The 17,022-nt window shown below is 53.1% G+C and overlaps 1 protein-coding gene across 2 annotated transcripts; it reads right to left on the bottom strand.

Moving 5' to 3' along the window:
• Positions 1–715: 715 nt before the first annotated feature.
• Positions 716–15,055, bottom strand: Lat2 (linker for activation of T cells family member 2). Of its 2 annotated transcripts, XM_036172521.1 has the most exons (13): positions 14,832–15,055; positions 9,282–9,404; positions 8,613–8,652; positions 6,998–7,041; positions 6,781–6,841; positions 6,585–6,616; positions 6,296–6,331; positions 6,181–6,211; positions 4,885–4,940; positions 3,449–3,511; positions 3,104–3,175; positions 2,582–2,682; positions 716–1,045 (listed from the first exon to the last, which is right to left on the bottom strand). In XM_036172521.1, the coding sequence occupies exons 2-12, from the start codon at positions 9,376–9,378 to the stop codon at positions 2,600–2,602; spliced, it is 615 nt and encodes a 204-aa protein (XP_036028414.1). In that variant the 5' UTR covers positions 9,379–9,404; positions 14,832–15,055; the 3' UTR covers positions 716–1,045; positions 2,582–2,599. The 2 variants fall into 2 exon arrangements, with proteins under 2 accessions (XP_036028414.1, XP_036028415.1); XM_036172522.1 differs by lacking the exon at positions 14,832–15,055 and having other exon boundaries at positions 9,282–9,444.
• Between the last annotated feature and the right edge of the window lie 1,967 nt (positions 15,056–17,022).

The raw sequence follows: 17,022 nt of genomic DNA, 5'->3' as shown, positions 1-17,022 counted from the left end.
TCCTGGAACTTGCTTTGTAGACTAGGCTGGCTTTGAGTCACAGAGACCCACCTGCCTCTGCATCCCGAGTGCTGGGACTAAAGGCGTGCGCCACACACAATTTTTTTAAACTGGAGGCCAGGTGTGGTGGTACCTATGGTCCCTGGACCCAGGAAGCAGGAGCAGACAGATGTCTTTAAGTCCAGCCTGATTTATATGGCAAGTTCCAGGCCGGCCAGGGCTACACGGTGACTATCTTAAAAAAAATAGGAAAGCAAGAGAAGGAGACGCTCAACCCTATGGACACACCGGTGTTTAAGCAAAAGCAGACATGACAGTGCCTGCTTTTAAACTCAAAGGGTTTATTGATTGATTGGTGAGGGGCAGTTTTGGTTCCCCACCACTGACCCACAAGGTCCCTGCAGGAATGGAAGATTTGAGCAAATGGGAGCCTACAAAGAGAACAAGGAGACTCCAGGTTACCCTACATCCGTTAAAGTTAGGACGTGTAATGCTCTCTGAGAAACAGGAAGTCCCCCTGACATTGACAGTATTAAATACAACTCCAGCAATTGACGTTAACTACAGAAACAGTCACATAACATTCCCAGAAATCAACATTCATAAGCAATTTGAAGTCCAAACAATGAAAAGAGATACAAGGTCAGGCGTAGTGATACACCCTATAATCCCAGCACTAGGGCTGAGGCTGGAGGATTGCAGATTTGAGACCAGCCTGAGCAATTTAATGAGACCCTATTGCAAAATTAAGAAAAAAAGACAAATGCCAGTGTTGTGATATATTTTAGATGTGATAACTGGAGACAACAGCTAGCCTCAGGTCCTGGGCTTCAGGTCAGCACAGCCAGTGTTCCCAGGCACCACTTTGCTCCCAAAGAAGTCCAGGGCATTGCTTAGGGGGTGCAGCCTTGGCGAGTCCCAATGTCTTCCAGGATGTTCTGGAACCCCTCCCAGGAGCAGCCACAGCCAGGTCTGAAGCTTGAGCATCCCTGGAAAATAGGCTTCAGCAGGCAGTGAATGCTTCAGCTCAAGACCCTCTCAGGCCCTTCAACAGAGAAGAGAGTTACGAAGCAAAGGTTAGGTGCTGGAGAGATGTCTCAGTCAGTAAAATACTTGGTACACAAGCCTGAGGACCTGAATCCAATTTCCAGAACCCACATACAGACAGGCATAGTGGCGTACGCCTTTAATCCCAGCACTCGGAGGTAGAGGCAGGAGGATCTCTGAGTTCAGGACCAGCCTGGTCTACGAAGCAAGTTCCAGGTCAGCCAAGGCTACATAAGGAGAGCCTGTCTCAACAGAACAAAACAGGTGTGGTGGTATGCACCTGCAATCCCAGCATTCCTCAGGGGAAGGCAGGAGGAAGAAGGGAGCAAGACCCAGATTCACTGTCCCTCCATGTCAGCCAACAGCTCCAGTGCTGGCTCTGGCCAGCCGACCTCCAACCTCTCCCATGACCTCTGCTACAGGCAGACATCCTGCTTCTCCCACCTCCCATCTGCTCTTCCAGGATGCCTTTCCCAGTGAGGAGGCAGAGAGCGCCTTAGTCCCTGTCACCCCATCCCAAGTCACAACCCTCTCCTCCTGTCTATCACCAAGACTTATCACCAGGGAACATATTACGTTTTTGATTTGGGGATTTTTTTTTTTTTTTTTTTTTTTTTTGAGACAGGGTCTCACTCTGGACCAGAATGACCTGGAACTCAGAAATCCACCTGCCTCTGACTCCTGAGTACCGGGATTAAAGGTGTGCACCACCATGTCTGGTATATTGAATTTTCTTATCTGTTTTATTGCTTATCTGATTTCTTTGTCTTCTTTCCCCATCTTTCCATTCCTGTGTGTGTGTGTGTGTGTGTGTGAGTGTGTGTGTGTGTGTGTGTGTGTGTGTGTATCTTCCTGTACCATCGTCCCCTAGAGCTCACTGTTCCTGCTAGGCTGGCTTATCATCGAGCCCTGAGATCCACCTCCCCAGCACCAGGTGACAGGGGTGTGCTGGGGATCTGAACTCACCCCCTTCACTTACACTGAGCCATCTCTCAAGCTCCCTTTCTGTCATTTAAGACCAGATCTCCGGCTTCAAAGTCATTATGTAGCCCAGGCTGGTTTTGAACTCCTGATCTTTTTGTCTCCACCTCCTCAGTGCTGAGATTCACTTAGGAGGGAGTCATGTGTCAACATGCCTGGCTTCTTCTTTTTACATTTTTTCATTTTTTGTTCTTTTTCCATGCTGAAGATGGAACCCAGGACTTCACATATGCCAGACAATTGCTCTACTGCTGAGCCACGCCTCCTTCCCCCATTGGTGGATTTTTCGGCAAGTGCTCAACCATAGACATCTCTGCTAGACATCCCCAGTGACCCTGACCCATGTGTACACTTCCACCTGTCACGTGGTTGAACCTAACTCTTCTGGGTCCCCTAGTCCCGCAGGTGGACTTCAGCAAGCATCTCCCTTCTGGTCCTAATAGTTAATGAGCACGGGGGGGGGGGGGGTCCATCACTCTATGAGGCTCCCCCACCGCACAGGGCCCTTCCTTGACTTGGGCCCCTCATTTTCTGAGCAGCGAGAGTGCTGTACCTTCTGATTGATTCTCTCCTAGACGTGCTCAGCAGCGGCCACATCCCCGTTCACGTAATCTGGCTCCTCATCTGGGCTTTCTAATGGAGACACTTGTGCGCCTATGGGGCAGGACAGATGGTTGTTGGGACAGTTCACAGGCACACACCAATGCTGTTCCCCAGCCAGGGTGCTCAAGACCCCACAAAGGACACAGGGAGGTGTCACGCTGCACAGGACTCGTGGTATCTGTCTGTCACTGCTGTTTCGTTTTGTTTTGTTTTTCAGAAATTCTCCTGCTCCAAGACTGGGTGACCAGCTCTGGAGGACGAGCTGCTACCAAGGAGAGTTCTGGTGAGTGCAAGGGTCCTGCAGCCTCGGGAACCATGGAGGCTCCACTGTGAAGTCAGCCAGATTGGCTGGAGGGGAACCCACCACCCAGGCCGACCCTCCTGGATCAGCCCACTGCTTGCTTGAGGTATACCACCACTACCACCACCCCACCCCACTACTCTGGGCAGCCTCTGCCCGTGGGGGACATACCCACAGTCCTCCTGGATTCTCGCCACTCTCGGATAGATATTGAGTTCTGGTAATCCTCAGATTCTTCCCCACCTAAGGGAGGATGTAGGGACACTCTGAGTAGATCCAGGGAGCCAAGGGGGCCAGCCTTCTTCCACTGAGGATGACCTTGTGAGGGAGGATAACCCCCTGGATGGCTCCTCCCTTAGGTGAACTTGACCCGAAGGCACCAGAGACACAGAGGATGCAGGCAAGGGCCGAGTCTTGGGAACACACTTCTTATTCATGAAGGTGGTCTAGCTCAGATGGTGGGCTAGCTCAGGGTGCTGGCCCCTGCCCTGCCTTTCTCGGGGGAGACAGCCTTACCTGAGTCGGGCGTGCTGGGCTTGCAGATGAGCACGTTCTCGTAGGAGTTGGAATCATCATCATCTGTTGACAGAAGGGAGCTGACGGGGCACCTGCTGGTGGACCCTGCCTGCAAGCCCCGTGCCCTGTGCCCCTTCCGCTTCCCCTGCAGGCCCTCCCAGCTCTTCCCGGGCTTCAGGGGCTTCTGCATTCTCTTAGATCGACCGGTATTTTCGTCACCTTTGTTTCTGTTTTGTGTGTATGCTGTGTGACGCAAGTGTGGGGAACTATCTTGTTTGTTGGTGGTGGTTTTGTGTGTTTCATTTGAGACAGTGTCTCCCTGTGTAATAACCCTGTTTGTCCTGGAACTTGCTATGTAGACCACGCTGGCCTCGAACTCCCGAAGATCTGAGTGCTGGGGATTAAAGGCATGTGCTATCCCACGCCTGGCAGGGGGCCTTTCTTACAAAATAAGGATAAAGATTGGGCTGGAGGGATGGCTTAGTGGTTAAGAGCACTGACTGCTCTTCTAAAGGACCCAGGTTCAATTCCTAGCACCCACATGGCAGCTCACAACTGTCTGTAACTCCACTTCCAGGGGACTTTCACACGACATAAACACAGACAAAAACACCATTGTACATAAATAAGTTATTTATAAATAAATATATAAATAAATAATAAAAAAAATAAGGATAAAGATCAAGTAAAGGCGCTTGCCGAGATCCATCCCCAGGACCCACATGGTTGAAAGAGAGCACTGACTCCCACAAGTCATCCTAAGACTGCCTCACGTGTGTCCCTACACCCACACAATAAACAAATATTTTTGTTTGTTTGTTCTGGTTTTTCAAGACAGAGTTTCTCTGTGTAGTTTTGGTGCCGGTCCTGGAACTCACTTGGTAGCCCAGGTTGGCCTCGAACTCACGGAGATCCGCCTGGCTCTGCCTCCCGATTGCTGGGATTAAAGGTGTGCCGCCGCCGCCGCCACCACCACCGCCCAGCTGAGCACTCCTTGACAGGCTGCCAGGACCCTCTCCAGAGCCCGGTGAGGACCCAAGCTAACGGCCCTGCCCTTCTCCATAAGGCCCTGCCCCTCCCCCTTGCTCTCTCCCTCTCTGTAAAGCAGAAGTGGTCGCGACCTAAGGCTCCAGCGCCCTCCAAGCTCGCCCTGGGGTTATCTGTCATCGGTGCCTATCTGTGTGTGCCCAGCCCCAGAGGACAAGTGAGCTGGTCTCAGATGCTCCTACCCACAGCTCCGCCCCTGCTTCCTGTCCTGTCCCTTGCTCACTCCCCTCTGTCCCCATCCTCCGTGTGCAGCTGACCAGCTTCCTTCCGCCCCACCCACCTCGGCCTGCAGCATGTCTCTCTCCATCTCTCAACGCCTCTGCAGACCCAGCCTGACCTAGGGGCTGCCCCCTCTTCCATATCCTCCCCACCCCAGCCTCCAACCTTACCTTCTGGGGACTTCTGGAAACGCCCCCAGTTGTAGTAGTCTGTAGGGATGGGATCTCTGGACAAGAGAACAGAGTGCAGGTTGCTGAGCAGGCCTGTCAGGAGGGGCCGTCAGGAGGGGGTTTCTCCTCCATTCACATTTCCCAGAGCCCCTGACTACTCTAGGGCAAAAGGGGGGGTCAGCCTGGCTAGGATACCTTCAACAAATCCCCATCTGGGCCACAGTTCTCCCCATCTGTGACATGAAGAGACCCTGGTAGGGGTCATTTCTTTTTGTGGGGTTGCCTTGAATCAGATCCTTCTGCCTCAGCCTCCCAAGTACTGGAATGGTGGGGAGGACAGACCTGTACCTCCAAGCCCTGCCCTCGGTATCTATCTATCTATCTATCTGTCTGTCTGTCTGTCTGTCTGTCTATCTATCTACCTACCTATCTATCTATCCATCCATCCATCATCTATCTATCTATCTATCCATCCATCCATCCATCTATCCATCATCTATCCATCCATCCATCCATCCATCTATCCATCCATCCATCTATCCATCATCTATCTATCTATCTATCTATCTATCTATCTATCTATCTATCCCTCTATCCATCTGTCATCTATCTATCCATCACTCTCCTTCCTATCTACCATCTATCACTGTCCTTCCTTCTCTCTTTTTACGTTTATATTTACTTATTTAGACTCAGTTCTCTCCTTCCACCATGTGGTGTGGACATGGGGGAGGTGGGTGGGACTCGGGCTGTCAGGCTTGTGAAGTAAACACCTTCACTGGCTGAGCTAGTTGGCTGTCCTCCCCCACCCCCTCCACTGATCTAAACTCACTGGACCAGGATGATCTCCTTTCCCAGAGCCGGGCTGACAGGCATGAGCCACCACACCAGGTTTATGCGGTGCTGGCAATGGAACCCAGGGCTTCATGCCTGCTGGGCAGGTATTCCGCCAACTGAACCCCAGCCCCTTTTTTTGGAGGGAGGGAACCACAACTCGATATGGCCCACACTGGCTTTGATGCCCCTGCCTCAGCCTCCCTCTTGAGTGCTGAAATGACAGAGCTGGGCCACCATGTCACCTTACACCCAGATGGCAGGATGAGTGCCCACCCCCCACCAGATGCTCCTCCTTAGAACAGAGCCACGTGCCAGGCCCCACAAGGCCATGGTCACCAGATGGAAAAGGCTCCCCCGAGATGTGTCTTCACTGGATGACTCATAGATAAAGAAGCTTGAGATGAGTGACCCAGAAACACGGTGGTGGGCAGAGGGCAGGCTCGGGGGAGGGCCACTTACACATAGGCAGCGTCAAGCTCATGTCTGCTTCCTGGAAGAGGCCAGATAGGAGAGTTAAAACAGGCGAAGCTCCCTCCCGGGCTGGGGCCCATTCCCTCCCCCCAGAGCTACCCACCTTTGTAGAAGTGCTGGTACCTAAGGGACTCAGGACCTGGAAGAAAGGCTAAGCTGTCTTCCCTCCCCCCTAGGCCCTGCCCCAGCCCAACCCAGGCTCTGCAGCCCAAGCAAGAGGCTTTGGATGGTTACGCCTTTGGACACAGTCAGCCACAAGCCTGTGCCTTATCCTCTATTCACGCCAATTTCATCACCTCCAGGCTCAGCCCTCCCTAAAGGCCTCCCCAAGCTGGGTACTTGTCCCGCTGCGCCATCCTCACCTCAGGCCCTCCCTGCCTGGTGTCACTCACCATCAAGGTCAGAGAACAGCAGTTTATTCTTCCTGTAAGGATGGGGCAAGGGGGGCTGAGGTGGTGCTCTGGGGAGGGGACAGTCCCCTCATGGGCCAGGCCCGAGGCTCTGCAGCATGGGGGGCTTGGCTATGCAGGGTGGGATTCTCCAGGTCTGGGCCCTGGGAGGACCACGCACTACAGAATGCCTACCTACCTTTCAGATGACTTGTCTGAGGCTGTGTCCATCAGGGGTCCTGGCCACACCGGCCTGGCCACTTTCGGAGGGAAGCAGGGACAGGGTATTGGTAGGCAGTCACCCAGCTGATCCTTTACCCACACCACCAGGCTGGCCTCAGGGCAAGGGACACAGAAGGGACCTTATAGGGGAAGTCTCAGCCCAGAACCAAACCCAGGAAGTGTCAGGGACTCACGGGAGTAGGTCTGAGCCACGGTGAAGTTCTGTTCGTTTTCTTGCCTGTGAATACACAAGGGTGTGCTGAGCCGGGCCTTGGCATTCCCCAGGCAAGGAACACAGAGAGAGGACAGAGGGACAGATAGGGACAAAGAACACAGAGAAGAGAGAGGAGTCGAGCCTGGGAATGTGACTGCACATGCCTGAATATGAGTGTGAGGCTAGCCGGGGCTATACAAAGCTAAGTTCTGTGCTAGCCAGGGCTACAGAACAGGAAGACCCTGTTTCAAAAACAAAAAATAAAAAAACCAAACAGGCAAACTTTACCATGGCCCACAGTGATCAGAGATGGAAGGCTTTGTTTTTAAATCTCTGTGGTTTTTCAGTTGCAAAGGGAAATGAGGAAGTGCGTGCATGTGGGGTGTGTGTGTGTGTGTGTGTGTGTGTGTGTGTGTGTGTGTGTGTGTGTGACACAGCCTATTGGGGTGTGCACGTGAAGGCTGTGCTGTGAGTGTAGGAAGTGTGTGTGCAGGTAGCAGAGAGGGGTAGGGTGTGATCAGCTGGTTCCCTCCCCCTCTCTTTCTTTTTTGAAATATGTATGGTCTTACTCTGTAGGCCTGGCTTAGGACACAGAGATCCACCTGCCTCTGCCTCCTGAATGCTGGGATTAAAGGAATATACTACCATGCCTGCCCCTGCCTTTCTTTTTATGTTGGGCATTGAACTCAGGACCTATACCACTGAGCCACACTCCCAGCCCCTCACTGGGGGATTCTAGGCAGGGGCTCTACCACTGACCCACACCCCAGCCCCTCACTGGGGGATTCTAGGCAGGGGCTCTACAGCTGAGTCATGATCTCCCCCTACCACTTTAAAATTTTTTTTTTTAAATGTGTATGGGGTATTTTGCCCATGTGTAAGTCTGTCTACCACATATAAGCCTGGTGCCTAAGGAGGTCAGAAGAGGGTACTGGATCTCCTGGAACCTGAGTTAGAGACTGTGAGCCATTATGTGGGTGTTGGGGATCAAATCCAGATCCTCTGGAAGAACAGCCAGTGCTCTTAACCACTGGACCATCTCTCCAGCCCTGCTTCTCAGTTTTAAAAGTTTATTTTTTGTTGTTGTTGTTGTTGTTATTATTATTATTATTATTATTATTATTATTATTATTTGCGTGTGTGTGTTGTGGTGCAGTAAGCAGATGGATGCCAGAGGATAATTTTCGGGAGTCCTCAATCTCCTCCACCGTGGGTTCCAGGGATCGAACTCGGGTTCCCAGGCTTTTATACCAGCCATTTTTACTTGCTGAGCCATCTTGCAACCCTCTACGTATAAATTTGGAGACAAGGTCTCACTGAATTGCCAGGCTGTCCTTGAACTCCCTCTGTGGCCCAGGCAGGCTCTGGAATATCTGGGGTGACAGGAGGTACTTAGCCTCTCTTAAGTGGTTTTGAGATTCTCTGCTACCATTCTGACCGGGGCTCAGGCTTCTGCCCCCCACTACTATTGCTGTGTGATGATAGCCCCGGACTCTCTTCCCATCCACTAGAGCCTGCCATGGAGCAGGCACGAGAGAGGGCAGGGGCCGGGTTACTGAGAGGATGCCCAAATACGCCAAGCTGGGGCAACTCACTGGTTCCTCTGCTCGAAGATTTTCTCGTTTCTCTTCACCCCTGCAAGAACAGAAAACATAGCCAGTGTCCCTGAACTCGGGGTGTGTGCTGGGGGAAAGCTGAAGTCTGGGACCCCACCCCCACCCCAGGCTTTGCAACTAACTCCACCAGGCCCTGGGCAAGTCTGCCTTGTTATTGAGATGGTTCGGATCAGCTGGGTGTGGGGACACATGCCTGCCATCCAAACACTCAGGAAGCTGAGGCAGGAGAGCGGGAACATCTGAGGCTAGCCTGAGCTAAAGTGTGAAAAGAGAAAGAATTAAGAGGAAGGAAGGAAGGAGGGAGGGAGGGAGAGAGAGGGAGAAGGCTGGAGCGGGTTAGGGGAGGAAAGGAGGAGGGACGGAAGGAGAGGTACTTAATCTCTTTTTGTGGGGTGAAGATAGCTTGGAATAGAGGGTGCCACAGGTAACCAGCCTTTCTTCTCTTATCCAGAGCAGTTTCCTGGCCTGAGTGACCGCCGTGGTCCTGCAGAACCAGCCTTCACCCACACCCAGGGAGGCAGGATAGGGGCCACCAGCTGGTGGGTTCCTGGGTGCTCAGCCTTTCGCTCCTCCCATCACAGCCAGGTCCAGCCCTGGAAGCCCCTGGGACACAGTCTCCTCCCGTCACTCTGCCCGGGTGACACTTACCTGGCCGGGAACAGCAGACGCACAGCCAGGCTGTGGCCCCCAACAGCAGCAGCAGCGGTACTGACAACGGCCACACCAGCTCCAAGTCGGCACTCATGTTGGCCTGGGGAGGGGGCTGTGAAGCTGCATCGGAGATCTGTGAGCCAGTGGCTGCCAGCTGCTGCCCTACCTACCCAACGCGTTCAGTTCCTGATCTCTCTGGTTCTTGGCTCCAGCAACATCCATGGAATAGCCTTCCCTACTCCTGGATTGAACCAACCGTGTCTCCCATGTGACCCTAACCAGCTGACTACCAGACCACATGTGCTAGAAGGTTCTGAGATCACTAGGCAGCACTAAGGAATTGTGGCCAACCCTAAGCTCTCATTCCCAATCCACAGGCTCCCTAATTCACAGGTGGAGACCTAGGATAGGGGCGCACACCTGTAATCCCAGCAACTCTGGAGGCTGAGGCAGGAGGATTGCCACTAGTTTCAGGCTAACCTGAGACAACATAGCGAGTCTCAGGCTAGCCTGGGCCAAAGACTAAGACCCTGTATCAGAAACAAAACGAAGATAAGGCGCAGGGCCTGGAGAGATGGCTTGGCAGTTAAGAGTACTTGTAAGCCTTTAATCCCAGCACCTGGGAGGCAGAGGCAGGCCGATCTCTAAGTTCGAGGCCAGCCTGGTCTACAGAGAGAGTTCCAGGACACCTGCACAGATAAACCCTGTCTTCAAACAAACCAACCAACAAACAAACAAACAAACAAACCCAGGTCCTGCCTATAAGTGGGAGCTGGAGGATGCCTCTCAGAGGAGGGAACCCTGAGACAGTATAGTTCATGGATGGGTCCCTCTGAGAGATAGGGCCTGAGGACCTGCAGAGTGAGGCTGGTCCTCTGGGAGACAAAGGAGGAAGGAGATGAGGCTGTGGAGAGGGATGCCCGGGGTGAGGAGGCTGCCAACCCCCAGTTAGCCCAGGGCCACGTGAAGCCCCACACGGTCTGGTGAATGAGTGGAGAACAGCCCTCTCTAATGGGCTATGAAACCAATAACTCTGAGGAGACTCAGCTCCCTGGCACGAGCAAGGGACACAGCTGAGGGAGCCAATCTTTCTGTAAGGCACGTGCAGAGTGATAATGACTACGTGGTCACTCTGTCTTCACTCAGTCCTCCTTCCAGCTGTAGAGCCCTGCCTAGAATCCCCCAGTGAGGAGCTGGGGTGTGGCTCAGTGGTAGAGCCCCTGCCCAGAATCCCCAGTGAGGAGCTGGGGTGTGGCTCAGTGGTAGAGCCCCTGCCTAGAATCCCCCAGTGAGGAGCTGGGGTGTGGCTCAGTGGTAGAGCCCCTGCCTAGAATCCCCCAGTGAGGGGCTGGGGTGTGGCTCAGTGGTAGAGCACCTGCCTAGAATTCCCAGTGAGGAGCTGGGGTGTGGCTCAGTGGTAGAGCCCCTGCCTAGAATCCCCCAGTGAGGGGCTGGGGTGTGGCTCAGTGGTAGAGCCCCTGCCTAGAATCCCCCAGTGAGGGGCTGGGGTGTGGCTCAGTGGTAGAGCCCCTGCCCAGAATCCCCCAGTGAGGGGCTGGGGTGTGGCTCAGTGGTAGAGCACCTGCCTAGAATTCCCAGTGAGGAGCTGGGGTGTGGCTCAGTGGTAGAGCCCCTGCCTAGAATCCCCCAGTGAGGGGCTGGGGTGTGGCTCAGTGGTAGAGCCCCTGCCTAGAATCCCCCAGTGAGGGGCTGGGGTGTGGCTCAGTGGTAGAGCCCCTGCCCAGAATCCCCCAGTGAGGGGCTGGGGTGTGGCCTTTGTCTACCAAAGAGACTCATAAACTGAGCATATGGCGCAGGCCTGCAACTCTGGCGCTTTAAGAAATAGAGCCAGGAGGGCTGGAGAGATGGCTCAGCGGTTAAGAGCACTGGCCTGCTCTTCCAGAGGCCCCAGGTTCAATTCCCAGCACCCACATGGTGGCTCACAACCATCTCTAGTGGGATCTGGCGCCTTTTCTGGCATAAAGGCGTGCACGCAGATAGAGCACCATATCCATAAAATAAATAAATCTTTAAAAAAGAAGGAAAAAGAGCCAGGAGGACTGGGAGATCAAGGCTAGTTCTGGGTACAAAGCACAACCCTGTCTCTATATATATTTAAAAGGAGAGCAGTATGTATACACACACACACACACACACACACACACACACACACACACACACACACGGAGGTTTTGGGGGGACAGAGACGGGAGGTAGAGGGAGAAATATGAGAGGGAGTGTGGGGAGAAGAGAGAAGTAGAGCATGGTGTCTTACTCCTATACATCTGTAACCCAGCACTTGGGAGGCATAGGCAGAAGATCAGAAGTTCAAGGTCACCCTTGGCTACATAGTGGCCAGCCTGGGCTACAAGACACTCTGTCTCAAGGAAAATAAACAAAAAGAGGAGACTTGGACATAGTGCACAAGCAAGCTACATATAACTCAGCTCTTGCCCATCTCAGTCCACTTATGACCCCAAGAGCAAGCCCACATTTTTTTGGTTTGGCATTCAAGGTCCCAGGCACTGGCCTGCTGACTTGTTTCCTCTTCAAGGGCACCCCATGCCTTTGGCATGAGGACCATCCTCCATGCAAGAGACCTTGGCTACCAGACAGCCCACTTGCTACTAGACTTGTTATCCAGGGATGAGCGGGCTCCAGAAGCCTTCAGCCCTGGGATAGTGTTGGTTGGGTCATCTGTACCCTCTAACCTGCCACACGGGGGGAAAAGAACGTGTCCTCTGAGTTCGTCACATGAGGCCTGTCATGGAGATGATGACTGGAGAGTAGGGTCAGCTATGTGGGTTGTTTCCACCATGACGTTTGTCGTAGTCACAGTTCTTAGCCACGCGACATGGGAAGGGACTGAGGGTGGCGTGCGGCAAAAAACTGAGGGGCTGTGTTATCTTGCCTGGTGATGTCTAAGAGGCACAGGCCTGGACTCCCTCCACTGACCCCAGGCGGGGCTGAGGGGAGAAACCTTACAAAGAGGTGTGAGGGCCTAGTGGAGCTGGCTAGTGATCCTGCTGCTCAGGAGGCTGAGGCGGGAGCATTGTAAATTCCAAAGTCAACTTGGGCTATATTACAAGTTCAAGTCCAGGGAGACCCAGTCTCAAAACATAGAGGACTTGGGGGCACGGTAGGACATTTGCCTAGAATCCCCCAGTGATGGCCTAGAGGTGTGGCTCAGTGGTAGAGCAGCTGTCTAGAATCTACCAGTGTGGGGTTCAGGGCGTGGCTCAACAGTAGAGCACCTGCCTAGAACCCCCCAGTGAGGGGTATGCCCATGTTTAACTAGCATGGGCAAGGATTTATGTTGCATTCCCAGCACTGGGGAAAACCAGAACCAAACGGATTGGGGGTGGACTTAAAGAGGCGGCTCAGAGCTTGAGAACATAATAGACTGCTCTTCCCGAGGACCTGGGTTCGATTCTCAGCATCCCCATGGCAGCTCCAGGGGGATCCGACCCTCTCTGTTTTTGTGGGTACCAGGCATGAATGTGGTGCACACACGTACATGCAAGCAAAACACTCACACACATACATTTTGTTTTTGAGACAGGGAGTCACTGGGTAGCCCTGGCTGGTCTGAAACTCACTGTGTAGACCAGGCTGGCCTGGAACTCACAGAGACCGGCCTGCCTCTGCCTCCCAGTGCTGAGATTATAGGGTACACCATCACAGGCCAACTTACATGAATGTTTTAAATTTAACAAAAAAGATTGCTGGAGGCAAGCCCTTGCTCCACTGTAAGGTGCCCATGCCCCTGTAGATAACCCCTCCCATCCTGAAAGCAAACCTAATGAAATCATTGGGCCACCACCAGACCCCACCCCCACTGGAAAAATAACATATCAGAAGGGGATTAGTTGGGAAGAGGGCAAGGATCAATTGGAATGGGGACGGACAAGAGAGGTAATTGGGGGTGAATATGGTCAAGATGCATCATTTACATGTACAGAAGTGTCATAAGCCTGTTATTATGCATAATTGATACATGATAATAAAAAAGATTGAATGGGGGCTGGTGAGATAGCTTGTGTGCCTCCAAGTCTGATGATCTGAGTTCGATCCCCAGGACCCACATGGTGGTGAGAACTCACTCCTGCAAATTGTTCTCTGACCTACACTATAGCACACGCACATCCATCCATCCATCCAATATTTTAAAATGTATTAAAATTTTGAAAAACAAAACACAACGAGAGCAGGTGTACATGGGACACTTCCTGGACAGAGTCTGGGACTTGCTTCTCAGTTGGGAATTCCTCCGAGCCCAACTGTTTTCTTCCCAGGGAGCCAACGGGAGTTTTAGAGAGGTGCATTCTGTGCCACAAAGAAACAGTAAAAGGGGCACAGTGGTGGAACTCCAGAGTAGGCCCAATGAATTCCCTCCCTCCTATGTGCTCATGCTCTCTACCAGGAACGACAGCCTGTGGGCTGAGGGTGGAGGGAACAGAGGCTGGGGCTCCAGGAAGGGCATACCTAGCAGTTGCAGAAGGCCCCAAGGGGCCAGGCAGGGCTGGCTGTGGGTGTGTGGGGGACTGCCACAGCCCTGTGGCTCTGTGGGCCAAAATAGCGCAAAGGGAAGTGGGCAGTTTTCATATGAACAAGGTTTGCACAGGGCTGGTCTCTGACTGTAGCCACTGAGCCTCCAGCCTCAAGGGCCCTTCTTAGTGCTCACTCTGCTGTGATCACTCACCCTCCAGGGAACAGAGGCCACGAGGGTCTGCAACCCATCACACAGACCTGGGATGGCTGTATTCATGTGCTGCTCTGGGGCCTGGGGTCTTAGCTGAACAGTATTGCTGTGGCTGGCTCCTTTGAGACAGGGTCTTCCTATACAGTCCAGGCTGGCCTTGAACCCATGCTCCCACCTTAGCATTCCCGTGCTGTGATTACAGGAGTGTACCGAAATCCCCACCCGGCTGGACGAAGTAATTTGGGGTTCAAATGAGGACTCTGGAGGCCGGAGAACCAGGTGGGTTGTGCATGTTTGTGGGTATGGCTATGTACAGAGGTCTGGCAGGCCCCTTTCCAGGACAGTAGTGGTAGCAGTAGAGGCTGGGTAGACGGAATCTGGCCAACCTGGGCTCCCTATTCACGGAGCCAGAACCAAAGAGCCTGACAGCTCTACAGCGGTTATCAGTCAGAAAATACAAAGCTGGATCAGGCCTGGGTGGACTTTTGGGGACAGCAACTTCCTCCTGGCTGGCATGGGGCTTGGGCACAGCTCCCCAGGGCATCCAAATTCACCCACAGGCCCGTGGCACTTAGCTAACCACTTCAGATGGGAGAAACCAAGTTCATCTCTGGCTTTTGGCTAGCCTTCCCCAGTCACTGATAGTGACAGAACCACCCTAGGGCCTTCCTGGCTGGGAGTTTGGGAAGACAATGATCCAGGTAGGTGTCTGGAGCCCCTGAAACAGGCTGTCCCCAAGAGGCCACAACGTCAGGCCAGGGCAGGACTATCCCAGTCATCGCTCAGTCCATAGCTACTAAGAGGATTCCTGCTCAGCTGGGCACCCGTGGGAAATGCTTACTTACCTGAGAGTGGGGGTTCCTCACCATGGCCACCCCATCCTGTGCCGGCACACCTGCCCAAGCCAATGCCAACACCACAGACTCTGACGGGCAGCAGGCAAGACGGTTGGCTTCCTGTCACTACTGAATCATCCCTCGTACATCCGCCTAGGCCGGACTGCTCGCCTGGCTAGTGGCAAAGGGGTGGGGCAAAGGCAAAAAAAACGATACAGAGATAGAGGAGAGCAGGCGGTGGTGGCGCTCGCCTTTAAATGTCTGCACTCGGGAGGCAGAAGCAGGCGGATCTCTGGGAGTTTGAGACCAGTCTCATCTACAGAGTGAGTTCCAGGACAGCTAGGGCTGTTACACAGAGAAACTCTGTCTTGAAAAAACCAATCAGAGAAAAAAATTAAAGAAAAAGAAAGGTAGGCCAGCGCGCAGGCAGACACACACACACACACACACACACACACACACACACACACACACACACACGGGGAGTGGGGGGAGGGACAAAAAAGAAACAGAAACTGATTCAGGAGAAATGGGAAGTAAGAGATGAGCACAGAAAGACAGAAGACAGAAAGCCCAGGACTCACACCCAGCCACCCAGCACACACCAAACTAAATGCACAGACACAGGTCCCAAGGAACGCAGAGAAGCAGTGTCAACCCAAGAGTTCACACGTACAAACACAAGTGGAGGTACAGGGGTGGGGGGAGCTCACAGCATGCGTGTGTGCACACGAGAGAGGGAGAGAGAGAGAGAGAGAGAGAGAGAGACAGACAGACAGACAGACAGACAGACACAGACACACACACACACACACCCCGGAGGTGGGAGACACACAGATGCACAGGTCAGAAGAAGACCAGAAAGACAGAGATCCAGACAGACAGACCGTGGCAACCAGAGGCCTGAGGAAGCCAGAGTCCTGCCAGCACCCACAGGGATCTCAGAAAGATAAGGAAACAGAATCCCGTAGGACAAACACCAAAGGGCAGACATGGGGAACAGGAAAGGGACATGGTGGATGACACAGACAGCAGCCAGAACAAAGGACCAGTGTATCAGAAACAGCTGGAGAGACGCCCAACCTGCCTGTGTGTGTGAGGGGAGGCGGGGGTACATGTGAATGTAGAGGCCAGAAGTTGCCCACATTTCTGTATTGTTTTTGAGACAGCGTTTCTTTGTGTAGCCCTGGCTGCCCTGGAACTCACTCTATAGACCAGGCTGGCCCAGAGATCCACCTGCCTCTGCCTCCTGAGTGCTGGGATTAGTGTGTTATCATCACCAAGCATGTGACTGGTTATTTTACCACATGGGTCCCAGAGATAGAACTCAGACGGTCTTGGTAGAAAGCTCCTTTACCCAGAGCCATCTTGCCAGCCCATCTAGTGGTTTTATTTTCCTGTCTTTAAGTCTCACGATGTAGTTCTGGCTGGCCTGGGAACTCAGAGACCCACCTGCTTCTTCCCAAGTGCTGGGACCACACCTTGACTATCCTCTCTCACTGACCTGGGGCTCACCAAGCAGTCCAGGCTGGCTGGTCCTGCAAACTTCAGAGAGCCATGTTTTCATGTCCTCGGGGCTGAGGACCCAAGCTCAGGTCCTCTGGCTTTTGAGACTTTTATGGATTGAGCCATGTGTCCCCTCTCCTCCAAAGCTGTTTTTCAGTTGGGAATGTCATTGCCTGTAGGTCAGCGTGGCTCCGAGTGGTAAGTAGGAAGGCCAGAAGGTACCACCACCCCAAGGCACAAGGATCAACAACCTGCCTAGCTCAGTGCACCCAGAACTTGGAAAAGTTAACATAATGTTCCACCTGCTGGTTACAGCAAGGTTTGAGGCAGGACAGTCCCACCCTGCCATCTGCTTTGAGTTTACTATTTCTGTACCTGGTGGCTGCCCTAGTGGTCTGGCTGGTTCTTCCCAGTCTTTTCGCCGAGACTACGGCTGCCACCATGTGGTGAAGCAAAGTAGCACAGGCATCAGGAACCAGTCACAAGAGACCGTTTCCCCACACTTTGCTAACAATTCAGCACCCACCCCAAGTTGTAGCCCTAGTCCTATGCCCTCTTCTAGCCTCCTAGGGCACCCATACAGACACACATTTTCATTTTAAGAGTGGCTCTTGGGGCTGGAGAGCTCAGAGGTTAAGAGCACCGACTGCTCTTCCAGAGGTCCTGAGTTCAATTCCCAGCAACCACATGGTGG

This window comes from Onychomys torridus, chromosome 22 (genome assembly GCF_903995425.1).
Source record: "Onychomys torridus chromosome 22, mOncTor1.1, whole genome shotgun sequence".
Taxonomy (NCBI): Eukaryota; Metazoa; Chordata; class Mammalia; order Rodentia; family Cricetidae; genus Onychomys; species Onychomys torridus.
The sequence above is the reverse complement of the archived record's forward strand: the minus strand, read 5'-3'. Positions and strand labels throughout refer to the sequence as shown.

Bases quoted from the DNA above. Each gene is read 5' to 3' on its own strand.
- Lat2 (XM_036172521.1), bottom strand. From the start codon at position 9,378: ATGAGTGCCGACTTGGAGCTGGTGTGGCCGTTGTCAGTACCGCTGCTG. The intron at 6,332-6,584 runs GTGAGTGACACC...CCTTTCTTCCAG, and splicing joins GCTGTTCTCTGACCTTGATG to GTCCTGAGTCCCTTAGGTAC. The intron at 6,212-6,295 runs GTGGGTAGCTCT...GGCCTCTTCCAG, and splicing joins GTACCAGCACTTCTACAAAG to GAAGCAGACATGAGCTTGAC.